Source organism: Podarcis vaucheri (assembly GCF_965113315.1).
Source record: "Podarcis vaucheri genome assembly, chromosome: 5".
Taxonomy (NCBI): domain Eukaryota; kingdom Metazoa; phylum Chordata; class Lepidosauria; order Squamata; family Lacertidae; genus Podarcis; species Podarcis vaucheri.
In genome coordinates, this window is record NC_138763.1 from 3,803,737 (window position 1) to 3,831,382 (window position 27,646).

Below are 27,646 nucleotides of genomic sequence, written 5' to 3' on the forward strand. Positions count from 1 at the left end.
CTAGGCGAGCTGGGTAGCACTTCCAGAGACCACCTTCTGCACAGGAACAGGTCAAAGTGCTGTGGACTCACAGCTTAGAGATGTGAGCACCGGATTCACTTCCACAAGAAGACAGTCGTCGTACAGCAGAGTACAGCAGAGTATATAAACAACTCGGAGAGCAGCTCTGTAGAATATCTTCTTTATTCTATCTACAACTATTATACAACTATATACAGAGCTAAATAGGTCTAAGCATAAATGAATGCTGCACTGCACTGAGTGTCTGCAGCTGCTCTTAGCAGCAACCTTATCTCTACACACAATCTCTAACACTCAGTCTCTCTCTCTCTCTCCGACACTGACTGACTGACTGATTTGGTGCTGGAGCAGAATAAGTAGAGAGCAGAACACGCCTCCTCCTCTCTGGAGAATCAGCAATATCCTCAGGAGATTCTTGGATATGGGATGGGTGAAATCTCCTCACATGCTCATGTTCACAATGAAGGAAGTTTAAGCATTTGCTTTTATCTACCTATCTATCTTTCTCCTTTGTATTATTTCAACGGTTTCTGAGATATGGGCTGGAGATTCTAGTCAGTGATAGACTATGGGGGGCACCATATTTTTCGCTCTATAAGACGCACCCGACCCTAAGACGCACCTAGTTTTAGAGGAGTAGAACATGAAAAAATATATTCTCTCCCTCTCTGCGCAGTGCCTCTCCAGCGAAGCGGGAGGAGAAGTGGAGCCCCTTCCAGAGAGAGGTTGTTGGGAAGCAGCTGTCATACATGGAATTGTAGAGTTGGAAGGTACAGCTCTTAACCTCATAAAGTTCTTCTAGTCAAATTCTCCTTTCTTGTCATTTAAATCCACCGGATTGGGGTCTGCCATCTGGAGCATCGGAAAACAGAGCCTGCAATAAACCCAGATGCCAACTTTGCTGCCACATACACCCGGACAACACCATTACTGGCCCCAACAACATCACACATACCATCTCGGGACTATTTAATTGCTCATCGTCTAACATTGTGTATGCCATCAAATGCCAACAGTGTCCTTCAGCTCTCTATATTGGACAAACAGGCCAAACCTTACGCCAAAGAATAAATGGACACAAATCAGACATCAAGAATCACAAAACAGAGAAACCAGTAGGAGAAAACTTCAATCTCCCAGGACATTCTATACAAGATCTCAAAGTAGCTGTTTTACTACAAAGGAATTTCAGAAATAGACTGGAAAGAGAAGCTGCTGAATTGCAACTCATTACCAAACTTAAAACCATGTAGAGACCTGGTCTCAACAGAGACATTGGATTCTTATCTCATTATACATTATGTATAATTCTCACCCCTTGCCTTTTCCTGTAAAACCTATTGCAGTCGTTAAGAGTCGTCAACAGGCTCATCTCAGCTATCTGCCAATCTCCCATTCCCACCACCCTTCTGAGTAATACCCCTCCCCACCTTCTCACTATATAGAAGGATCTGGCAACTTCTGTTTCAGTGTATCTGAAGAAGTGTGCATGCACACGAAAGCTCATACCAAGAACTAACTTAGTTGGTCTTTAAGGTGCTACTGGAAGGAATTTTTTTATTTTGACTATGGCAGACCAACACAGCTACCTATCTGTAATCGGAAAACAAGTTTGCTCCATCTGGAAACCCAGCCAGAAGGGCAGAGTAATAATAAATAATAATATATTACTTATACCCTGCCCATCTGGCTGGGCTTCCCCAGCCACTCTGGGCAGCTCCCAACAGAATATTAAGAACACGATAAAACATCAAGCATTAAAAACTTCCCTAAACAGGGCTGCCTTCAGATGTCTTCTAAAAGTCAAAGTTCTAAAAGTCTTCTAAAAGTCAGTTTATTTCCTTGACATCTGATGGCAGAGCATTCCACAGGGTGGGTGCCACCACCAAGAAGGCCCTCTGCCTGGTTCCCTGTAACCGCCAGAAGGCCCTCGGAGCTGGACCTCAGTGTCCGGGCAGCATGCTGGGGGTGGAGACGCTCCTTCAGGTATACAGGGCCAAGGCCATTTAGGGCTTTAAAGGTCAGCACCAACCCTTTGAATTGTGCTCAGAAACGTACAGGGAGCCAGCGTAGGTCTTTCAGGACTGGTGTTATATGGTCTCGGCCATTATTATTATTATTATTATTATTATTATTATTATTATTATTATTATTATTATTATTCCAATATATTTCACAGGATCATAGAATTGTAGAGATGGAAGGGACCATGATAATCATCTAGTCCAGGAGTCAGCAAACCTTTTCAGCAGGGGTCCGGTCCACTGTCCCTCAGACCTTGTGGGGGGCCGGACTATATTTTCAAGGGGGGAAATGAACACATTCCTATGCCCCACAAATAGCCCAGAGATGCATTTTAAATAAAAAGGACACATTCTACTCATGCAAAAACACGCTGATTCCCAGACCGTCCGTGGGCCGGATTGAGACAGCGATTGGGCCGGATCCAGCCCACGGGCCTTACCCCTGATTTAGTCCAACCCCCTGCAATGCATTAGGAATCTCAGCTAAAGCATCCATGACAGATGGCCATCCAACCTCTACTTTAAAAACCCCAGTGATTCTACCACCTTCCTGCTCTTAATACATTTATGACAACAGCCGTCCCACGGCATAGTTTCCTAGCCCAGAAACTTTTCATGCTCTTCCCCACTTGCTGCTGGCCTGACATTTGTATGCACATGATGTAACAGGTCGGCATTGCCACGTGCAGAGTTCGCCTTGCGCTTGGTGGCGCAGCGTGGACCGCAGACCGCACGAGCAGCAGATCTTTGGTTCCCAGAGCTTGCAATGGCAGCAGAGTGGGAAATCTGAACAACACAAGTCACAGTTTCTGCGTAAGTGTGAATAGCATCACAACAGCCTGCGGGGCGCAGTGTGATACAACCTCGCCCTGAGCTGTTGCAAGAGCAATCTCACAGACACATCCCGCTCAACGAACCCAGTGAGCAATTACCCAAAATAAATATAAATTTCCCACATGCAAAACATGGAACACTTCTAAAGGACGGAAAATGCAAGGTGGGAAGAACTTTGGCAAGTTATCAGGCGCTGAAACAGCTATAGGGATCTCACCGATTTATTGATAGAAATTTACATCCTGCCTCCAAAGCAGCTGATACAATATATACATGTATTTTATATATGTGCAGATAGATTCCTATAACAATTCCATTTAAAAGACCTATAGATGATGTTGATGATTTAAGTATCTGAAGAAGTGTGCATGCACACGAAAGCTCATACCAAGAATGAACTTAGTTGGTCTCTAAGGTGCTACTGGAAGGAATTTTTTTGTTACGAATCGCCGTTTGCATGTGAATCAAGGGGATTTACAAGCATAGAATCAAAAACAGCTGAAAATAGCATTAAAACAGGAGGAGAAGGTTTGAAAACAGTACAAAATGAACACCTAAGACCATGAAAACATCCCATGATGCAGTATTCAGCAGCAATCAGAATACCCCACCACCACACACAAAAAACCCAAACCTTGTATTGACAAAATAGTTTTCTGCACTTTTAGAAATAATGGTCGGGCTCTTTCAGGAGTGAGAGAGGTTCCCAGTATCAAACCAGAGAATGATTGATTGATTGATTGATTGATTGATTGACTGCTTGCATTTATAACCTTTTCTTTTTCCCCTCCAAGGAGCTCAAAGTGGCATACATGGTTCCCCCGCTCCGAATTTAATCGCCACAACAACTCTGTGAGGTACGTTAAGGCCAAGAGCAGTGACTGTCCCAAGGTCACCCCATGAGCTTCATGGCCAAGTGAAGGATTCGAACCCTGGTCTGTCCCAGGTCCTAGTCTAGTGGCTCCCTCTCTCTACGCTCCAGCCTCTCCCCCCATCCCCTTACCTCTTTCATTTAACCTCCTCCCCACCCTGCGCTGGGCAGAGGGACGGGGGTCTTCCCAGGACCCCCAGGTAAATGAAAGCACCAGCAATTGTGCGCCCAACGGCCATGCTTAGCACCAGATTTAATGACAATCCCTGCATTGCAGGGGGTTGGACTAGATGACCCCTGGGGTCCCTTCCAGCTCTGCAGTTATCGGGTTCTATGCATATGAGTCCCAGCTCTGTCGGAAAGTTGCCAGTCGCTTTTTCCACCTGGGCAGGCTGAGGGCAGACTTCCGAAACGAATCAGCGACAGACCAGAAATGGGTTTGCTGCAGGCTTTGGAAATCTCCGTGTCATCAAAAGAGACGCACATTTCCCCAGGAAGTGGATGACTTAGTAAGATCGAGTCAGCAGAGCACCCACTTCTCAGCGTGAGGCTCTGGTGAGTCACTACGAGTCAAGACTGGCACCTGAGGATATAGGCCAGCTTTCCCCAGGAGCCTGGGTTCGGTCTGTTGCAGGAATTTATGTATAGGTTGAGGGGGGGGTTGCCCCTCCAGCAGATATCATGCACATGCAGCCCGCTACCAAAATCAGCACAATCACTTTTGTGTCTTTTGCAATTTGTCCCCACAAAACATAGCACAGTTTCTTCCAATCTGTTCAAAGGGCCTTTGCTGCATGATAACAAACATAAGAATTCAATGATCAATGTATCTATGCACTGGCTCACTGGGAAAACTTCAGAAATTCATATAGACATGTGAGCTCAGCTCCTCAGCAGCCCCTCTGCCTGAGTGATGATTCCTGGCCTCCTGATACCTGAGTGCTAGACAGGTAGCCATTCCAGAAATAACAAACCCAGATGAAGACAAAAGGGTGTGATTAACTTGGCTGGGAAACAGGGAAATGTAAATATTTCTTTTGTTACACTTGATGGGTGTTTGGTGGAGGGCAAGGAGAACCATGTGGCAGGGTCCAGGATGCTCAGATTATGGCCACCAGACCTCCCCTTTCATGATGTAACCATGATGTATTAGTGATGTAGTTTGGGGGGGTGTAACATGGGGATTAGCAGCTAATAAAAGTTGGGGTTCTCTTTTGTTTGGGGCTTCCATCTTGTTCCACCTGGTGGCAGGTGGGAGTCCTGCCACAACAGTCTTCAATAAAGACCATACCTACTGGCTGCTGTTTTGCTCTGGTATTCCTGGCTGCTGTCCTTGTTTTTTGTCCAAGGGAGCCCTCAGATTTCTCCGTTAACAGGTCCTATGACAACAGTGCCTCTGAGCATGTGCAGTGCGGCCTGAGTGCTTCTGCAATGCAGTGACAAGGGTTGTCATGCAGAAGATGCGGCTTCCAGGCGCCTTTGAGCCACGGCACGTTCTGGCTTTGCAAATGAATCCCCAGTGCTTGCAGTGTGGTCCCGGGACCGTTGAGGAATCGGGGAGAATGCAAAGTTTTAAAGGGTGAGGTTTCGCTTCCGCCCCTTCAGTGCGGCTCTGCTCTGCTGGGGCAGCTCTTGACTTTCTTAGTCTTTTTGCCTCCTTTGGCAGCGACCGGCTTTTCCGGGGGGAAGATGATGGTGGCATATTCGGTCTGGTCAGAAGCGAAGTGCTCATGGGGGGCTCTCTGAGCGTTGTCCGCTGCCCGGAATTCCAGCACCCCATAATCCACGGTGAAAACGCTCACGGCGGGAGGGCCTTCTTCCTTCAGGTACAGAAAGAGAGGGAGGGTTAAAAAACAGGCCAGTTTTGAGATGGAAAGAAGATTAAAGTCCCAACCAGAGGCGAATGGCTGATGAAGATGATGGACCAGAACGGCGAAATGGACCGGGAAAATCAGAAACCAGGAAGAGAAGAACTTAAAGAAGGAATGGGGGAAATTTTCCAACTATCTTAGAGGACACTGTAAACAACTAAAAACGTTGGCAGGGTTTGAATAACGCTTGTAGTGTACAGTGGACGCTTGGATTGCGAACGTGATCCATGCGGGATGCACATTCGCAACCCACAGCAGTGTGTCTGTGCACACGTGGGTTGCGATTTGGCGCTTCTGCGCATGTGCAAAGTGTGATTTCATGCTTCTGCACATGCGCGACTGCCAAAACCCGGAAGTAATCCGGAAGCAATCCGTTCCAGTACTTCAGGGTTTCGGCAGGTGAGTAACCCGAAAAAACACAACCAGAAGCAGCTGTAACCCGAGGTATGACTGTACTAGAAATTAGGGTAAAAATGGACTATGTGAGAAAAATAGAGAAAATAAGTGAAGCAGTTGACAAAAGATGGGAAATGGTAACCATGGAAAGGCAGAGAGGAGTCAAAGCATTCAGGGAATCCTAAATGATGAGGCTTAATGTTGGAATTTAAATTTGTAAAGTAAAACTTAATAAAAAAAGATTTTACCCCAAAAAATGCCAGTTTTTTGTTGTTGTTGTTTTTAAGAAGCTACTCAGTATTAGGAGCATAGTGAAACTATGGAACTCACTTCTGCAGTGACAGCCACCAACTTGGGGGGCCTCAAAGGACTAGCCATGTCCATTTACAGTATATACACCTAAGGAGGCCTGAGGGACGCGGGTGGTGCTGTGGTCTAAACCACAGAGCCTAGGGCTTGACAATCAGAAGGTTGGTGGTTCGAATCCCTGCAACGGGGTGAGCTCCCATTGCTCGGTCCCAGCTCCTGCCAACCTAGCAGTTCAAAAGCACAAAGTGCAAGTAGATAAATAGGTACCACTCCGGCGGGAAGGTAAACGGCGTTTCCATGCACAGCTCTGGTTCGCCAGAAGCGGCTTAATCATGCTGGCCACATGACCCGGAAGCTGTACTCCTGCTCCCTCGGCCAATAAAGCGAGATGAGCACTGCAACCCCAGAGTCATCCACGACTGGACTTAATGGTCAGGGGTCCCTTTACCTTTAAGTTGGCCTGTTCATGTCTTTTTCAAAACCAATGAAGTCACACCAAACTAAAGAGAATTTGTCTTTCTTACTTTGACCCCTAGCTTTAAGACGGCCTGATCCAGCAGCAGCAGATCTTAATATGATAAATGCTTGGATCATTAAATGGAGTCTCCATGTTCAAAGGCAATGTATAATCCTGAATGACAGTCCTTCCATGCACTGCTTGTCGACTCTCAGAGGCCTCTGGCCGTGTGCTGCCAGAAAGAGGATGCTAGGCAGATGGGCAACTTGCATTTTAAAAGCTCCCCGCATGTAGAAAACCAGTACCGCAAGAAGCATGCTGGAATGTTTCTCCCTGATGCGCTAGTTGTCTACTTGCGTGGAGTTTTAAAGTGCCAGCTGGTGAGTAGACGAAAGAACACATTCCCCTCCTGCGGTTTGAAGTGGGGCTGCCCATTTGGCCACCTCAGGACTCTTGCCACCTGGTTCTGCAGCATGTGGAAGAGAGGGATAGGCAGAGTTCACAAATTGCCCCAGCTGCGTCTGCAGGTAAAGTAAAGGTAAAGGGACCCCAGACCATTAGGTCCAGTCATGACCGACTCTGGGGTTGCGGCGCTCATCTCGCTTTATTGGCCGAGGGAGCCGGCGTACAGCTTCCAGGTCATGTGGCCAGCATGACTAAGCCACTTCTGGCGAACCAGAGCAGCACACAGAAACACCGTTTACCATTCCGCCAGAGTGGTACCTATTTATCTACTTGCACTTTGACGTGCATTCGAACTGCTGGGTTGGCAGGAGCTAGGACGGAGCAATGGGAGCTCACCCCGTCGCTCACACCGCCGACCTTCTGATCGGCAAGTCCTAGGCTCTGTGGTGTAACCCACAGCGCCACCCGCGTCCCTGTGTCTGCAGGTACTTCCCCTTATAAACAGGAAAAACCCCGCAGGCAGAAAATTAGCATATCAGGGAGGAAAAATTCTCGCTCTCCCAGACATGAAAGTTTACTACGCCTGCAAGGAGCTTTTTATGTGCGGAAGCATGCAGAGAGATAAACCCTCTCCTGTGCAGACTCGGAAGTGGAACAGTACAGAGACTTTGGTATAATAAGGAGGGTCATACCATTCTCGCCTGCAGCTGGTTCTGGGGTGTTCTATCACCCTAGGCAGACCTCAGTATTAGAAATGAGTTGAACTTGGGTGATCAGGGACGGAGGGAGCCTGATGAAATGCTTGGTTGAAATTCCAACTCACCCTCTGCACTAGTTCCCCAAAAATATTGTTATAGGATTCGAGGGTAAGTCTGGATGGCATCTAGGGGTCCCCTTAGGCAGCCACCCTTCCTATACTGCTTCAAATGTCTGCTGAAAACATTTTTATTTCGGCAGGCCAACCCAGGCACACAAGTGAATTGCTTATATTAGTTTGAAAAAGCTTTTTTGTTTTGTTTTGTTTTATCTGTGTTTCAACGATGATAATTCTACGTGGGTCCGTTTGCCAGTTTTGGCTGCGATTTATCTTTCAAGCTGGGGACACGGGTGGCGCTGTGGGTTAAACCACAACCTAGGACTTGCCGATCAGAAGGTTGGCGGTTCGAATCCCCGCGACGGGGTGAGCTCCCGTTGCTCGGTCCCTGCTCCTGCCAACCTAGCAGTTCGAAAGCACTTCAAAGTGCAAGTAGATCAACAGGTACCGTTCCAGCGGGAAGGTAAACGGCATTTCTGTGTGCTGCTCTGGTTCGCCAGAAGCGGCTTAGTCATCCTGGCCACATGACCCGGAAGCTGTACGCAGGCTCCCTCAGCCAATAAAGCGAGATGAGCGCTGCAACCCCAGAGTCGGTCACGCCTGGACCAAATGGTCAGGGGTCCCTTTACCTTTTATCTTTCAAGCTGCCAGTGGAAAGTTGTGTGACTAAAAGCACAGAAAAACGAGCATCTCAGGAAGATACAGTCATATCTTGGAAGCTGAACGGAATCTGTTCCGCAAGTCCGTTCAACTTCCAAAACGTTCGGAAACCAAAGTGTGGCTTCCGATTGGTTGCAGGCTGAAGCTCCTGCAGCCAATTGGAAGCCGTTGGACATTCGGTTTCCAAAAATCAGTCACAAACCGGAACAGTCACTTCCGGGAGCCAAAACGTTTGAGAACTAAGCTGTTCGAAAACCAAGGTACGACTGTAAAGGACTATTTTTCCAGACATTCTGGTTTTCTACATGCAGGTAAATGTAAGGCCCCTCTAGACATCCTTTTTATTGCACAGTCATGATGATTTGTGCTGAGGAGGCTATCAGGGGCCACACACAATCCCACTTTCAATACTTGTTTCCACCAGCAAACATTTCAGGGCTTCATTTCCTATCTGTGCATATCCTGAAACATTAAACAATAAATGTTTTGGTTTATTTCTTGCTCCTCTTTTGCTAGCTACAGCACCTCTGCAAAGCAACAACAGGCCCATATATTTGAGATGTAGCACAATTTAAAATCCACTTCTATAATTTTTGTACTCATTCATGTGTTATTTGCAAACAGATTTATTTCTGGAAGCAGGTAACAGGGGAAATTGCGTTCTATTCTGCTGTTTCCATAACTGGCTTCTGTGTCGTGTGAAAGCTCAAAAAAAAAAAATGATGTGGAAATTACCAATTAGCATCAGGAAAATAGAATAAACTTAGGGCTGCCATACGTCCTAGGGGGAAATGGACTTGAAAATGGTGCCAAGGCAGATTTACACTGAATTGGCAAAACGTCCAGGAAAACCCAGATGTATGGCAAGCAGGGGGATTAAAACAAAAAGAAAAACACTTTGAAAAGCCCCCCCAAAAATTGGGGGGGAGAGATGTTCCCCCAAAATGCCCAACAACTTTGACCCCCCCCAAAAAAAAACCGCTTTGTGAATGCAGCCCAGCACAGTGGGGGGGTGCGCAGTGCATGTTGGGGGGCAGCCACGATGGTACTCCCCTCCCCACTGGTGCCGGGGATGGTATGCTGCCCTGCCCCCTCTTCCTCCGCCAGTGCGCCCAGTGCATTGCTCCCCCAAATTTGCCTCTGATGGAGCTACAACTCCCAGAGGGGTTTAACAATTAATCCCAAATTCCAGGGAGCTCTGGGAATCATCGCGCCCAGAGGGGAATAGGGATCTCATAGGAGCTCCTATGGAACAACTGATTGGTTCAAAATTGGGTAAGGAATACGACACGGCTGTATATTGTCTCCCTGCCTATTTAACTCATATGCAGAATTCATCATGCGAAAGGCTGGGCTGGATGAATCCCAAACCGGAATTAAGATTGCCGGAAGAAATATCAACAGCCTCAGATATACAGATGACACAACATCGATGGCAGAAAGTGAGGAGGAATTAAAGAACCTCTTAATGAGGGTGAAAGAGGAGAGCGCAAAATATGGTCTGAAGCTCAACATAAAAAAAATTAAGATCGTGGCCACTGGTCCCATCACCTCTTGGCAAATAGAAGGGGAAGAAATGGAGGCAGTGAGAGATTTTACTTTTTTGGGCTCCATGATCACTGCAGATGTTGACAGCAGTCACGAAATTAAAAGACGCCTGCTTCTCGGGAGAAAAGCAATGACAAACCTAGACAGCATCCTAAAAAACAGAGACATCAGCTGGCCAACAAAGGTCCATATAGTTAAAGCTCTGGTTTTCCCAGTGGTGATGTATGGAAGTGAGAGCTGGACCATAAAGAAGGCAGATTGCCAAAGAATTGATGCTTTTGAATTCTGGTGCTGGAGGAGACTCTTGAGAGTCCCATGGACTGCAAGAAGATCAAACCTCTCCATTCTGAAGGAAATCAGCCCTGAGTGCTCACTGGAAGGACAGATCCTGAAGCTGAGGCTCCAATACTATGGCCACCTCGTGAGAAGAGAAGACTCCCTGGAAAAGACCCTGATGTTGGGAAAGATGGAGGGCACAAGGAGAAGGGGACGACAGAGGACGAGATAGTGGGACAGTGTTCTTGAAGCTACCAACATGAGTTTAACCAAACTGCGGGAGGCAGTGGAAGACAGGAGTGCCTGGCGTGCTTTGGTCCAGGGGGTCACAAAGAGTCGGACACGACTAAACAACTAAACAACAACATGCAGCTCTCAGCACCCTTAGCAAAGTGCATTTCCCAGAATCCTTTTGGTACACAGTCAGGACTATGTAAAGTGGTATCATAGTGCTTTAAATGTCTGTGTCGTAATAAAACATGTTGCAGAATCCCCGTGCAACAGAACAGCTGCCTGGTTGGGCCCGTATCTGTACGAAAGAGAATTGGGGGCCAAACAGGATGTGGTGTGAATTGCATCAGCCAAGTGCCAGCGTCAGAAGGGGCCAACAGCAAGCGAAGCTCTCTGGGCAAAAGGGAACTTACCAAGGGAGCATTTTCGACCTGCAGTTTTTCTTCCTCTGCAAAAGGATACAAGCAGTTAGAATTCATGCGTTGAGCATGGGGCTACCTTTGAAGGTGACACAGAAACTAGAACTCATCCAGAATACGGTTGACTGGGAACAGCTGCCAGGACCATATAACACCAGTCCTAAAAGAACCACACTAGCTCCCAGTACGTTTCCGAGCACAATTCAAAGTGTGGTGCTGACCTTGAAAGCCCGAAACGGCCTCGGCCCAGTAGACCTGAAGGAGCATCTCCACCCCCATTGTTCAGCCCAGACACTGAGGTCCAGCTCCGAGGGACTTCTGGCGGTTCCCCCACTACAAGAAGTGAGGTTACAGGGAACCAGGCAGAGGGCCTTCTCAGTAGTGGCCCCCGCCCTGGGGAATGTCCTCCCATCAGATGTCAAGGAAATAAACAACTATCTGATTTTTAGAAGACATCTGAAGGCAGCCCTGTTTAGGGAAGTTTTTAATGTTTTATCGTGTTTTAATACAGTGGTAGCTCTAGTTACGGACTTAATTCGTTCCAGAGTTCCGTTCTTAACCTGAAACTGTTCTTAACTAGAGGCGTGCTTTCACCAATGGGGCCTCTTGCTGCTGCTGCCGGCACACGATTTCTGTTCTCATCCTGGGGCAAAGTTCTCAACTCGAGGTAGCTCTTCCAGGTTAGCGGAGTTTGTAAACTGAAGCGTTTGTAACCTGAGGCGTTTGTAACTCGAGGTACCGCTGTATTCTGTTGGGAGCTGCCCAGAGTGGCTGGGGAAACCCAGCCAGACGGGCACGGTGTATTATTTTATTATTATTATTATTATTATTATTATTATTATTATTATTATTATTATTATTATATACCAGGCACGTCCAATGATCTACCGGTAGATCGCTGGACGTCTGTGGTAGATCACCGTAGATTACTGGCTCCCCCAAAGAAGCTCAACAGATCTGACTCCCCTAAAAAAAGCTCAATATTTTTGTTTTGCGCCCCGCCAAAACCGGGGCTTTCCTACCTAAAAAAAGTTCAACAACTTTGACCTGAACCCCCCAAAAGGGGTAGATCACTGCCAGCCTTTAACTCTGCGAGTAGATCGCAGTCTCTTGGGAGTTGGCCACCCCTGTTCTATAAGATGCCCGGGAGAGAGGAAATTGGGCCAACCAGCTGAGATGCCCACCTTGCCTTCTCTGGATGAGGTTAAAGAGGTAGTAACACAAAACTGGGAGCACCAGAAACAGCCCAACACCGATGACAGCAAGGAGGATCTCTCCGTGATCGTCCCTCTCCTCTGACGGCGGTCCAGGCTTCGTCTCCTCCGACGGTAGTTCAGGCTCAAGTTGTTTCTCTGAGGGTTTGGGACAGAAAAGCAAAGTCACTGACTGGCTCCAAAATGTTGGGTCCATCCCAAGGCTAATCCAGCATAAGAGGATCATGCTTAGCGCTTTTCCAAGAGTCATTGCAGAGAGTGTGGGGCTGACTCTCACCCACATAACAGGGACGGTCTGGGAGCAGCCTTGGTTCCAATAATGTTAATATGATTTACTTCTGAGTCTATGTGACTGCGATCAGGCATGAGGTCAAGGCCACTAAAATAATTGCACCCGGTTGCCATCAACCTGTCTGTGCTCTAAAATGACCAAGGTTGACACGTTGATGATCCATCTTTTCATGTCCTGTATTTGTATTACCGTATTTTTCGCTCTATAAGACGCACTTTTTCCCCTCCAAAAATTAAGGGGAAATGTGTGTGCGTCTTATGGAGCGAATGCAGGCTCCTTGGCTTCAGCGATAGCAACGCGAAGCCTCCAAAGCGCAGAGGGAGAGCTCCCCCCGTGCTCCGGAGGCTTCACGTTGCTTTTGCTGAACTCCCGCTGTGCTCCAGGGGCTTCGGGCAGCTATTTGCAAGCCTTCGGAGTGCAGTAGGAGTTCCCGCTGTCCTCTGAAGGCTTACGGATAGCCGCCTGAAGCCTGGAGAGTGAGAGGGGTCAGTGCACACCGATCCCTCTTGCTCTCCAGGCTTCGCTTCGCTGGAGAGGTGCTGTACAGTTTTTCCTCTCTTCGCAGCGCCCCTTCAGCAAAGCAGGAGGAGAAATAGAAGGGGCTCCGTTTCTCCTGCCGCTTCGCTGAAGGGGTGCTGAGCAGAGAGGGGGAGAATTTATTTTTTCCTATCCTCCCCCTCCTATGGTCCAGTGCGTCCTATGGTCCGGTGGGTCCTATAGAGCGAAAAATATGGTATATAGGGATAAGCCCATAAACTGAGCCAGTTAATCAATCTACTTGGAAGCTAGCAAGAATCTGCAGGTACATCTTCACTGAGCTATCCACAATGACCCCAAGGTCTCATTCCTGATCAGACACTGTCAGTTCAGACCCCCATGGGAAAATAGATTGACTCAATCTTTTGGTGTGGTACAGTGGTACCTCAGGTTAAGTACTTAATTCATTCTGGAGGTCCGTCCTTAACCTGAAACTGTTCTTAACCTGAAGCACCACTTTAGCTAATGGGGCCTCCAGCTGCTGCCGCCGCACGATTTCTGTTCTCATCCTGAAGCAAAGTTCTTAACCTGAAGCACTATTTCTGGGTTAGCAGAGTCTATAACCTGAAGCGAATGTAACCTGAAGCGTATGTAACCCAAGGTACCACTGTATTACCTACCCTTTTGGAAATCCTTGATTATTGATTTCCATGGTATAATTTTCGGTAAAAAAATTTTTGTTTAGGTAAGCCAGTCGGACACGACTAAACGACTAAACAACAACAACAACCAAGCAGTTTAAAAAGTTGCTTTGAGGTTTAATCTGTAGTTCTTTCAACTCTCAGATTATTGTTGCAAATTTTTCTTACCGGTGATTTTATTGTTTCATCGTTCTTTCCGTAAACGGCTTTGAGGTTTTCGCTTCTTACAATGAAGCGGTGCACGAGTTTTGTTTGAAAAATAAATAAATGTTGTACATTCCCCAACATACATCAGTTCTGCTTTGCTGACAATGAATCGCATTTGCCACTCTCTCACCCATTTGCACCCATAAAGCGCCAGAACGACTTGTATCAAACCTGTTACTGTGAGGTTCGCCCTGTTGCTTTCTGTCAGTTTCAGTGAGGGACAGATGAGGCCACAGAAGTAGGTCCCGCTATCGTTCATCTCTAAGTCCGAGATTTTAATTTCAAAGGTCGTCGCGTTCAGCATGGTGGGGCTATACTTCCTTTTTCCAAGGTCCAGTAATTTCGGCTGCTTGTCGTCACCCAGTTTGTACCAGTTAAGGGAATAATGTTGAACGGTCTCTGACAAGCGACAGGTGAACCTGGCCGTCGCTCCCATCGGTTTATCTAACTGCGATGGACGAAAGGTTGCTGGCGAAAAGAGACCAAAAGCAAAGCGTATAATCAGCACAGCAAGCTTAGCTCGGTTTAATTGGTAAAGGTAAAGGAAAAGGGACCCCTGACCGTTAAGTCCAGTCGCAGACGACTCTGGGGTTGCGGCGCTCATCTCGCTTTACTGGCCGAGGGAGCTGGCATTTGTCCGCAGACAGCTTCCGGGTCATGTGGCCAGCATGACTAAGCTGCTTCTGGTGAACCAGAGCAGTGCACAGAAATGTCATTTACCTTCCCGCCAGAGTGGTACCTATTTATCTACTTGCACTTTGTGCTTTTGAACTGCTAGGTTGGCAGGAGCAGGGACCGAGCAACGGGAGCTCGCCCCGTCGCTGGGATTCGAAGCAAGGCGTATAATCATTGATCTTGATTACGGTCCAGAGACCCAACAAACTGTTACAAAGCAATACACAATTCATACAGCCTACCTCCAGGTTAAACAAGCATTTTGTTCAGAATATAGGGATCATTGGTTCTTGCAACCACCGATAAAAACTTTGCCACTGCTAATGTTCTAGCACTTCTCCGGTCTTCCAATAGGAACCTGACATAATGAGCCTCTGATTTTCCCGGGAAAGGTACCAGCAAGGGTAGTATCAGTTCAGCCCTGACTTGCTCATATTTTTCATAGTGCAACAAAATATGTTTTATGGAATCGATGTCTTGAGCACGCGAGCAAAGTCTGTCCTGGTAGGGAACTCCTCTCAACCTGCCATCCAACACTGCAGAAGGAAAGACATTTAGTCTGGCTTTGGTGAAAAGCCTTCGATAGTTTGGTACTGTCAGGTTTTTAATGTAAGATGTTAACTTAAAGACATGCCCATATTGTACTCCTACTGCCAGCGGACTACAGACTGTGTGTGATTGAGATCGCAAGTCACTGTGTGCATTATCCCATAATCTTTGCTTTAACATATTTTGGGCGCCTTCATAACCCAGGTAATACAGTTGGGGGGCGGGCAGTGACAGACCAACAGAGGTGGTATAATCAGTACAGCAAGCTTGGCTCAGTTTAATTGGTAGATCAGTCCAATAAAGCGTTCAAGGCAGCCTTCTGCAATAGGGGGTCACAGCATCTAGTTGGTCCCCATCTGGGCAGCCCCTGGGCCAAGGAACAAATGGCAAATATTCCCTGACCCTCCAAGTGTCCCCATTTTCAAGGGACAATCCCAGATTTACAGAAGCTGTCCCGGTTGCTGATTTGGTCCCATAATGTCCCGTTTTTTTTCTTGGGAGGTCCCTATTTTCATTAGAGAAATGTTGGAGGGCAAGGAGTTATGTGATTCCCCCCTCCCCAAGTCAAGGAAATAAGGAACTATACAACCTTCAGAAGACATCTGAAGGCAGCCCTCTATAGAGAAGTTTTTTTAAAAAAACACGTTTAGTGTTTTATTAAGTTTTTATATGTTAGAAGCCGCCCAGAGTGGCTGGGGCAATCCAGTCAGATGGGTGGGGTATAAATAATAAAATTATCAGATGATTGGAAAATGTTTATTGTATATATGGAAAATAATTGTGTACAGCGGATGACGCTGGCAGCATTAAGATAAACTCAATGGATGTAATAATGGAAAACTGATTGGTATAGTTTGGGTAAAATACGCAAGGATATAAGATATGTATGATGAACCATGGAAAGGGAAGATGGGAAATCATTATTGATATCTTAAGTATGTAAAATGTTTACCTGAAATTGTAAAAGAGAAAATTTAAGAAAAATCATATTAAAATATTATTATTATTATTATTATTATTATTATTATTATTATTATGCAATAGGACGTCCCTATTTTCATCAGAGGGTATTTATTTCCACTTTGCAGTCCTTAGTATTATAGAAGTTTATGCAATTATTCAAGGCCCTAAACGGCCTCGGCCCAGTATACCTGAAGGAGCGTCTCCACCTCCATCGTTCTGCCCAGGCACTGAGGTCCAGCTCCGAGGGCCTTCTGGTGGTTCCCTCACTGCAAGAAGCAAAGCTACAGGGAACCAGGCAGAGGGTCTTCTCGGTGGTGGCACCCACCCTGTGGAACACCCTCCCATCAGATGTCAAAGCGAAAAACAACTACCTGACATTCAGAAGACATCTTAAGGTTCAGGGAAGCTTTTAATGTGTGACATTTTAGTGTATTTTTGGTCTCTGTGGAAGCCGCCCAGAGTGGCTGGGGAAACCCAGCCAGATGGGCGGGGTACAAATAATAAATTATTATTATTATTATTATTATTAAGAAAAGGTTTCCCCACCTCTCTCATAACAATGGATCCGGTGGACTTCCCATGAAGGTGAAGGCAGGAAGACAGCACAGAGTTAAACTGTGGAACTCACTGCCTAGTTTCCCTGCCGCACTGCGACTGAGAGTTAAGTTTTTCACATTAGTTCCCTCTGAAACAACGGCCCCGTTAAGGAGGGGACAGTTGGACACACACACACCCTTCATATCAGCACACACAGTCTTTAGAGCTCAAGGATAAGTCTTCAGGCACATAACAAACATATTTCCTTAGCAGAACTTGTAATCAAGCATTACAAATAAAGAACGTCAATGAGGATAACACAGCATGAAACCTTACAAAATATTAGCATTGGGAAATTTTAAATATTGATTATTGAAGGAGAGCTGAGAAACCCTGATTCGATTTGGATACTCCAGTTCTGAGCTCCACACTTTAAGAAAGATATTGACAAGCTGGAAGATGTGTAGAGGAGGGACCTAAGATGATAAAGGGTCTTGGTTGGCCATCCAGAGGTGGCCACCTGCATTTTGTGGCTGTTAAATTATGATGAGAGTAGTGGTGGCAACAACATCATGGAGCAAGGAGTTCCGCAAGATGATTTTCCACTTTGGCAAAAAACCACCCCCTAGCTTGAGTTCATGAAATTTCTACTTTTCTTTTTCCTCTGAATTAACAAATTCGGCACATAATAACGACCTTTCTGGTTCAGATCAGAGGCCCGTGCGGTTCGACATCTGCCTTCCTTGGTGCAAAACCAGACCCCCCCCCCCCCCCGGGAAGTCTGCAAAAAGAGCTTGTAGTCGACCCCTACAGTTTCTCCCCGAACAACCGGCATCCAGAGCATAGACTTTGATGCCATCATGAAGAAGAAGAAGAATTTATTTATATCCCACTCATCTGGCTGGGTTTCCCCAGACACTCTGGGAGGCTTCCAGCAAAATATTAAAATACAATAATTAATCAAATATTAAAAGCTTCCCTAAACAAGGTTGCCTTCAGATGTCTTCTAAAAGTCAGATGGTTGCTTATTTCTTTGACATCTGATAGGAGGGCGTTCCACAAGGCGGGTGCCACTACCAAGAAGGCCCTTTGCCTGGTTCCCTGTAACCTCAATTCTCGCAGTGAGGGAACCGCTAGAAGGACCTCAGAGCTGGACCTTAGTGTATGGGCTGAACAATGGAGGTGGAGACGCTCCTTCAGGTATACTGGACTGACGCCGTTTAGGGCTTTAAAGGTCAGCACCAACACTTTGAATTGTGCTCAGAAATGTACTGGGAGCCACTGTAGATCTTTCAAGACCAGTGTTATGTGGTCTCGGCGGCCACTCCCAGTCCCCAGTCTAGCTGCCACATTCTGGATTAATTGCAGTTTTTGAGTCACCTTCAAAGGTAGCCCCACATAGAGACCATTGCAGTAGTCCAAGCGGAAGATAACCAGAGCATGCACCACTCTGGCGAGACAGTATGCGGGCAGGGAGGGTCTCATCCTGCGTACCAGATGGAGCTGGTAGACAGCTGCCCTGGACACAGAATTGACCTGCGCCTCCATGGACAGCTGTGAGTCCAAAATGACTCCCAGGCTGCGCACCTGGTCCTTCAGGGGCACAGTTACCCCATTCAGGACCAGGGAGTCCTCCACACCTGCCCGCCTCCTGTCCCCAAAAAACAGTAATTCTGTGTTGTCAGGATTCAACCTCAATCCATTAGCCGCCATCCATCCTCCAACCGCCTCCAGACACTCACACAGGACCTTCACTGCCTTCACTGGTTCTGATTTGAAAGAGAGGTAGATCTGGGTATCATCTGCATATTGGTGAACACCCAGCCCAAACCCCCTGATGATCTCTCCCAGTGGCTTCATATAGATATTAAAAAGCATGGGGGAGAGGACAGAACCCTGAGGCACCCCACAAGTGAGAGCCCAGGGGTCTGAGCACCCATCCCCACCACCACCACTTTCTGGACACGGCCCAGGAGGAAGGAGCAGAACCACTGTACAGTGGTACCTTGGGTTAAGTACTTAATTCGTTCTGGAGGTCCGTTCTTAACCTGAAACTGTTCTTAACCTGAGGTACCACTTTAGCTAATGGGGCCTCCTGCTGCCACCGCACGATTTCTGTTCTCATCCTGAAGCAAAGTTCTTAACCTGAGATACTATTTTTGGGTTAGCGGAGTCTGTAACCTGAAGAGTATGTAACCTGAAGCGTATGTAACCCGAGGTACCACTGTATAACAGTGCCCCCAGCTCCCAGCCCCTCGAGACGGTCCATAGACCTGAGAATTCACCTCCTGCCCATTCCTTGGGAGTTAAAGCAACAGAAGCCGCGTTCAGATGAGCACACCGGTTACCTACCAGACTGCTTGGCGAGGAGAGCAGACCGGCAGAAAAGTAGCAATAAGACCATTCCAGCCCACTCCGCCTGATGTAGGCTCTCCATTGTCCCCTCGGGAAAGCTGGTCAGGGCTGCTCAGAAATCACACCCCGGTGCCAGGATTCAAGCTGCTCTGAGGCAGGAGCGTCAGCGAGCCGTTTTCCAGCCCGCCATCCCTGCTCTCGTGGTGCCACCGTTGCTCTGGAAGCCACCCGACGGCGCCAGGAGCAGAACTGAACTGTCCCCATCGCCGCCTGCCCCAGAACCCCAAAGCTCCCCCTCCCACCCATTTTTCCCTCTCTGCCTCCTACCACGGCGGGTTTCACATGCTGGGTAAAGGTGTAAAGGAAACGTCAGAGCGCCAAGGATTTGATGCACGAGACCACAACAAAAAGGCGGCAGAGCCGGGTGAGAGAAGAGACATCCTCCCGCACATTTCGAACCCCACGCATTTTTTTGGTTTGTTTGCAAACTGCTGCGTTGCCAGAAAGTGACGCCACGAGGGAGGAAGCAGACTCACATAGGAAAGCAGTAGCAAGAAGAAGAGACACATTTTCCCTCTCGCCGTTCCGTTGTGACCAAAAGCTACCAAGACAGCAGGCTAAACGTGTCCACTTCTCCAGGGTCTCCCTTCTGGAGTGAACTAATTCAGATTAACAAATTCACTGAGGTAGTTTGCAAATCTCTGAATTACACCTAGAAGGGTTTGGATTTGATATCCCGCTTTATCACTACCCAAAGGAGTATCAAAGCAGCTCACAATCTCCTTTCCCTTCCTCCCCCACAACAAACACTCTGTGAGGTGAGGTGCCAACAGTGTCCTTCAGCTCTCTATATTGGACAAACAGGCCAAACCTTACGCCAAAGAATAAACGGACATAAATCCGACATCAAGAATCACAAAACAGAGAAACCAGTAGGAGAACACTTCAATCTCCCAGGACATTCTATACAAGATCTCAAAGTAGCTGTTTTACTACAAAGGAATTTCAGAAATAGACTGGAAAGAGAAGCTGCTGAATTGCAACTCATTACCAAACTTAAAACCATGGAGAGACCTGGTCTGAACAAAGACATTGGTTTCTTATCTCATTATACATGACTAAGCCATTTTTCACCTTCTCACCCCTTTTCCTGTAAGACCTATTGCAGTCGTTAAGAGTCATCAACAGGCTCATCTCAGCTATCTGCCAATCTCCCATTCCCACCACCCTTCTGAGTAATACACCTCCCCACCTTCTCACTATATAGAAGGATCTGGCAACTTTTGTTTCAGTGTATCTGAAGAAGTGTGCATGCACACGAAAGCTCATACCAAGAACTAACTTAGTTGGTCTTTAAGGTGCTACTGGAAGGAATTTTTTTATTTTGTCTGTGAGGTGAGTGAGGCTGAGAGACTTCAGAGAAGTGTGACTGGCCCAAGGTCACCCAGCAGCTGCATGTGGAGGAGCGGAGACGAGAACCCGGTTCCCCAGATTACGAGTCCACCGCTCTTAACCACTACTCTGCCCCAGCTGCAACAAAACATGTCCCTCCCATTTCAGCCTCTACAGCCACATCAGAAGCTGCAACCTTCCAAGAGTTTGACTTCAGCCCCAAAGGCACCCTCTTCCACTTTCTCCAACAAACCATGCCAAACATTTCCGGGAGATCTGAACATGCATTGAGCTCCTTCTGCGGTGAAAGTTTGGGTGATTTTTAAAATTCAATTCCCTTTCAATTTCAATCCAATGATTTTTCTATATAGGGCTTTCGTTGCACCTAACTTATGCAATTGATTGTGGCCAATTGTGCATTTGTTTCTCTTGTGGGAAGAGGTGTTAATGTTCTGCTGTTATGTTTTACTTATTTTCATGTTTTTATCCTGTATTCTACTCTGCGAACCGCCTGACATCTCATGATGGAGGAGAGTACATAAATCTAATAAATAAAATAAATAAAAGTACCTTTCTGGGAAGTGAATAGCTGTTTTTATAGGGCAGGGTCAGGGGCACTGTGGATAAGTTAATGCACCAAGGGATAGGTGGGCCAGAAAGGTTTGGGAACTGATCAACAGCTATGATCCTTGATGACAGCTGAATGGAACACCCCTAATACAGTTTATAATAATAATTATAATAATTTATTATGTATACCCCGCCCATCTGGCTGGGTTTCCCCAGCCACTCTGGGCGGCTTCCAACCGAATATTAAAAACAACACAGCATCAAACATTAAAAATTTAAGTTTACCACATAACACACGCACACACCCCAAACATTCTGCTGATAAAAATCAGGGCACAGGTCTCACAGCTCCTTCCCAAAGTCCGGGAAGCTGTGCCAGCCTTTGGGAAGGAGGCGCGATGCCCTGGCAGGGTGCAAGAGCCCTCCGTCCTCTACCCCAAAGCCCCGTAAGTGCTTGCCAGGTTTGGGAATGTTACAGGATTTTTTGATAAGGATTGGGGGGTTGCCCTTCCAGCATGCAGTGTGCAACCCCCCCCCCTTTTGTTCACACACACAGTGTCTCCTCAAAGCACCGCATAACGCGCAACACCACACCATTTCCAACGTTGTTCTGTTCGGGGGGGAGCTTGGGACATGGGTGAGGGCAGCCATAATAATAATAATAATAATAATAATAATAATAATAATAATAATAATAATAATAATTTATTATTTATACCCCGCCCATCTGGCTGGGCTTCCCCAGCCACTCAGGGCGGCTTCCAAAAGAATATTAAAATACTGTAATACATCAAACATTAAAAGCTTCCCGAAACAGGGCTGCCTTCAGATGTCTTCTAAAAGCCTGGTAGCTGTTGTTCTCTTTGACATCTGGTGGGAGGGTGTTCCACAGGGAAGGCGCCACTACCGAGAAGGCCCTCTGCCTGGTTCCCTGTAACTTGGCTTCTCGCAGTGAGGGAACCGCCAGAAGGCCCTCGGTGCTTGACCTCAGAACGATGGGGGTGGAGACGCTCCTTCAGATATACTGGACCCCAAAAGCGTGAGCTCAGGTACTCAGCAGCCCCTCTGCCTGGCTGATAATCTACCTGAGTGCCAGACAGGTAGCCATTCCAGAAACAGTAGCAAACCCAGATCAAGACGAAAGGGTGTGATTAACTTGGCTGGGAAACAGGGACATGTAAATATCTCTTTTGCATCACTTGATGGGTGTATGGTGGAGGTCGAGGGAAGGATTGGGGGCAAGCCCTGATGCTCAAGGTTTCTATCGCCAGACCCTTCCAATTTGTGATGTATGCATGATGTGATTTTTGGGGTGCTGCGGGTATCTTTGTAAAACTGATAAAGAAGGGAGTCATCCTTTGTTCTGGGCTCCTTCCTGCTTATAGCATCTAGATCAAGGGAAGTATTCTGCTCTGGTCAGACCTCACCTGCAGTACTGTGTCCAGTTCTGGGCACCACAGTTCAAGAAGGACACTGACAAACTGGAACGTGTCCAGAGGAGGGCAACCAAAATGGTCCAAGGCCTGGAAACGATGCCTTATGAGGAACGGCTAAGGGAGCTGGGCATGTTTAGCCTGGAGAAGAGGAGGTTAAGGGGTGATATGATAGCCATGTTCAAATATATAAAAGGATGTCACATAGAGGAGGGAGAAAGGTTGTTTTCTGCTGCTCCAGAGAAGCGGACACGGAGCAATGGATCCAAACTACAAGAAAGAAGATTCCACCTAAACATTAGGAAGAACTTCCTGACAGTCAGAGCTGTTTGACAGTGGAATTTGCTGCCAAGGAGTGTGGTGGAGTCTCCTACTTTGGAGGTCTTTAAGCAGAGGCTTGACAACCATATGTCAGGAGTGCTCTGATGGTGTTTCCTGCTTGGCAGGGGGTTGGACTCGATGGCCCTTGTGGTCTCTTCCAACTCTAGGATTCTATGATTATCCCATGTGGTGGGTGGAACTTCTGTTGCAACAGTCTCTGGAATAAAGACCAGGCCTTTAGGCTGCTGTTTTGCTCCTAATTTATTGGCTGGTGTGTTTGTTTGGTAGTCCAAGTGAGCCCGGGAATTTTCCTACAACATTAAGAAGGCAGGAGGACTCCAGCTCTTGTGCCCAGGGCCAGATTTAGTTTGATGAGGCCCTAAACTACTGAAGTTAATGGGGCCCTTTATATGTCCAGCTGTCCTTTGTCAACAACAAACTGTCACCGTTTTTTGTGTTAAATACAGTGGTGCCCCGCAAGACGAATGCCTCGCAAGACGGAAAACCCGCTAGACGAAAGGGTTTTCCATTTTTGAGCTGCTTCGCAAGACGATTTTCCCTATGGGTTTGCTTTGCAAGACGAAAACGTCTTGCGAGTGTTCCGATTTTTTTTCACTTCCCCCCCCCTTTTTCTAAGCCGCTAAGCCGCTAATAGCCTTTTAGCTGCTAATCCGCTAAGCCTTTAATAGCCGCTAAGCCTTTAATAGCCGCTAAGCCTTTAATAGCCGCTAAACCGCTAATAGCGCTAATCCGCTAAGCTGCTAATAGGGTTGCTTCGCAAGACGAAAAAACCGCTAGACGAAGAGACTCACGGAACGGATTAATTTCGTCTTGCGAGGCACCACTGTATATGCTATATGGTAATTGATGGACCTCAAAGTTATCTCAAGCCGTATGCACATGTTGCCATGCGACCAGTCCATGCAGAATGTAGGTACCATATATATAGAAAGGAGCAAACCAGTGATATTTGAGGGAGCAGGCGAGCAGGCGGGGCCCATTGCTTACACCATGGGAGCTAATAATAATAATAATAATAATAATAATAATAATAATAATAATTTATTTATATCCCACCCTCCCCAGCCAAAGCCAGGCTCAGAGCGGCTAACAACAATAAAAGTAACACAATGTTCTAAAATCAATTCATTTAAAAATCAATTCAGAATCAAATTAATGGCAACCATTGGGCTAGAGTTCTGTGAGGATTGCGAAAGGAGGGGGTCAGACTGTGCCTTGGCCAAAGGCCTGGTGGAACAGCTCCGTCTTGCAGACCCTATGGAAAGATGTCAAGTCCCGCAGGGCCCTAGTCTCTTGGGACAGAGCATTCCACCAGATCGGGGCCACGGCCGAAAAGGCCCTGGCTCTGGTTGAGGCCAGCCTAACCTCCCTGTGGCCCGGGATCTTCAAGATGTTTTTGTTTGAATACCATAAGGTCCTCCATGGGACATACCAGGAGAGGCAGTCTGTTGCAGTTTGTAGGTTTTATTTTATTTGTTTTTTATCTTATATTTTGGAGATGTACCTCCGGTGCTTTATTTCCTTTAATTTTTTAATTGTTTAGCTTATATGTAAATCTGGCACTGCACATGCCGCCTTCCACTGCAGGAACTGTTTCTGCAGCCCCTGTCCACAGGATGCACAAAATTGGGGCGCCCCGGGACAGAGGCAGAGAAAGCGTGGCTGTCCCTCTTAAAAGGGGGCGCCTGGGAGGAGGTATGTGATCGGATGCTCTGGCTTTCACAATAAAAGGCCCCCACTCCGGCACCCTGTCTCCCTTTCCCTTTTCAAAACGAAATCTGTTCGTTCAGCAAGAAAAAGCTAATGGTGCGTTTGGCAGGAAATGATTCACAGCCTTCGCCCTGTGCATTTAATGATTTCTCAGAAATTAGGAGAATTTGCATAATGCTCCGGTACTAATGGCATCAAGAGGTGTTTACACTCTCGCATCAGAACTGTTTGACACTTTTGTTTGTCGTAAAACCACCCCGCCAAAATAAAAAAGAAAGAAAAGGAAAAGGAAAAAAACGGTGAGGTGGGGAGAACATTTTCAAAAACCATCTGCAAATTCATCCACATCTTCAAAATAAATAAAAAATTGCATGCACATGAAAGGTCATACCCAGAACAAACTTGGCTGGGTGCTACTGGACTATTTTTGTTATTTTTGTTATTTATTTTGAAGGTGTCAGACCAACATGGCTACCTACCTGAATCCACATCTTCAGTTATCCCTGCAGCAATTAAGAACAGCAAGCATACTGCTTATTAAAGGAGTATAATGAGAGGCTTGCCTGGTGCCATCATTATATATCTTTAGGCGCCAGGCGGAAAACTTTCCTCTATAATCATGTCTTTGGCCTTTAGCCTTTTAGAAGTGGGCGAGATGTTTTTTGGAGTATTTCTCATTTCTCTTGGTTTTAATAGGAAGACTGGGAGATGTCTGTCTGTTTGGCTGCGAGGTCCTTTGGGTTGCCCTGGGCTAGATGAAGCGACAATCAAATTTAATAAATAAAAAAATATGAAGAACTTGCTGGTTCAGTCCAGAGGCCCATTGAGTCCAGATGCCCTAGTATTCAGAAGCATTGCTCCACAGTGGAAGGCAGAGCAGACATCATATCCATCGATAGCCCTATCTGAAGACATCTGAATGAGGGGTGCCAACTTGAATAAATTATTATTATTATTATTATTATTATTATTATTATTATTATACCGCCCTATACCCGAAGGTCTCAGGGCAGTTCACAGAATAAAATCAAAATATAAAACCACAAAATACATAATCAAAATAACAACAATAGCCGCCGCCCCCCCCGAAAACCCACTACATTTTAAAAGGGCATAGGGTGTCCATCAGGCCACCCAAAGGCCTGGTTAAAAAGGAACATTTTGCCTGGTGCCTAAAGGTGTATAATGAAGGCGCCAGGCAATCTTCCCTGGGGAGAGCATTCCACAGATGGGGAGCCACTGCAGAGAAGGCCCCGTTCTCATGTTGCCATCCTCTGGACCTTTTAAGGAGGGCGCATACAAAGAAAGGCATCAGATGATGATCTCAGGGTCTGGGGAGGTTCATATGGAAAGAGGTGGCCCTTGAGGTGTTGCCATCCTGAGCCGCTTAAGTCTTTATAGGCCAAATGGGGCAACTGTGCCCCTGAAGGACCAGGTGCGCAGCCTGGGAGTCATTCTGGACTCACAGCTGTCCATGGAGGCGCAGATCAATTCTGTGTCCAGGGCAGCTGTCTACCAGCTCCATCTGGTACACAGGCTGAGACCCTATCTGCCCGCAGACTGTCTTGCTAGAGTGGTGCATCCCTGGTTATCTCCCACTTGGACTACTGCCATGCGCTCTATGTGGGGCTACTTTTGAAGGTGACCCGGAAACTACAACTAATCCAGAATGCGGCAGCTAGACTGGTGACTGGGAACGGCTGCTGAGACCACATAACACTGGTCTTGAAAGACCTACATTGGCTCCCAGTACGTTTCCGAGTACAATTCAAAGTGTTGGTGCTGACCTTTAAGCCTGAAATGGCCTCAGTCCAGTATACCCGAAGGAGCGTCTCCACCCCCATCATTCAGCCCGGACACTGAGGTCCAGCACCGAGTGCCTGCTGGTGGTTCCCTCGCTGCGAGAAGTGAAGTTACAGGGAACCAGGCAGAGGGCCTTCTTGGTAGTGGCACCTGCCCTGTGGAACACCTTGGGCCCGGAAACTAATTGGAAGCCAGTGCAGCCGGACCAGGATCAGTATGAGATGCTCAAACCGTCTTTCTCCAGTGAGCAACCTGGCCACTGAATTCTGCACTAGCTGAAGTTTCCGAACCGTCTTCAGAGGCAGCCCTACGTATAACGCATTGCAATAATCTAACCGTGAGGATACCAGAGCATAGACAACAGGAGTTAAACTATCCCTGTCCAGAGGCAAAGCAAGGGGGGTGCAGTGGAGGCGGTCCACCCCAGGTGTCATCCCAGGGGGGTGACAAAATCCCAGCCGGGCCCAATCACGCCCCCCGGCTGGGCCACAGCACCGGATTGCGTCCCCCAGCTGGGCGCGATCGCCCCACTCCATGGAGTTGTAGGCGGGTGGCGTGTCTGCGCTCCCAGCTGGAGAAGGCAGGCAGGGGAGAGGACAGGTAGGAGGCAGGTGAACAAACAATGGAGGGGGAGAGAATGGGTGACGCGCGTCCTGCCCCAGGTACCCAAGAGGGTTCCTTCACCACTGTCCCTGTCCAGATAGGGGCATAGCTGGGTGTGGCAATGTTCAGGGATGCAGGAGAGGATATATTGTTTGATTATGTCCTTTTCCAACTTGTGTTAACAAGTTCACAATTTAGCAGACTAACATTCCCCTTTTTAAACTTGCAGCGGATGCGTTTCCTCAGGCTCGCTAAAGCCTCTATAATAACTGTTCTGGTATTTCCCCCTTATTCCCTCAAAAAAGATAGGACACGACACAGTATTCTATAAAAAGGTTTACTCACACGTCATTCTGTTCACAATAGGATCCCAGAAGGCAAACTTAGCTTAGAAAAGTAACATACACCTAGAAACTAACTCATAAGGAGACAGTCCCTTTGTCCTTTCTTGGCTGGAGCCAAGAGAGCATCTTTGGCTAAGCAGATGTTGCTTCTTCGATGCATGTAGTCAAAGAGAGAGAGATGGCTGCCCTGCCCTGTGCTTTTGTCGTTACCTGCACAGGTGAGGCCACGCCCACCTCTAGTCACATACAGAGAAAGTCTGTCCCAGCCCAGAAGGAAACAGGAAGGTTACCTGCTGGCTGGACAAACATTCCTCACTCTAGGAATGTTGTACTTGACTGCTCT

The 27,646-nt window shown here is 47.1% G+C and overlaps 2 protein-coding genes across 3 annotated transcripts in view; both read right to left on the minus strand.

Annotated features, from left to right (window-relative positions):
• LOC309532935 (uncharacterized protein) overlaps positions 1-27,646 on the minus strand; it is a 317,735-nt gene that overhangs the window by 24,697 nt on the left and 265,392 nt on the right. The window lies entirely within an intron of this gene.
• Positions 3,085-27,607, minus strand: PDCD1 (programmed cell death 1). Of its 2 annotated transcripts, none has more exons than XM_082224638.1 (5): positions 27,305-27,607; positions 14,199-14,495; positions 12,321-12,488; positions 11,131-11,165; positions 3,085-5,570 (listed from the first exon to the last, which is right to left on the minus strand). In XM_082224638.1, the coding sequence occupies exons 1-5, from the start codon at positions 27,309-27,311 to the stop codon at positions 5,352-5,354; spliced, it is 726 nt and encodes a 241-aa protein (XP_082080764.1). In that variant the 5' UTR covers positions 27,312-27,607; the 3' UTR covers positions 3,085-5,351. The 2 variants fall into 2 exon arrangements, with proteins under 2 accessions (XP_082080764.1, XP_082080763.1); XM_082224637.1 differs by lacking the exon at positions 27,305-27,607 and adding an exon at positions 19,104-19,329.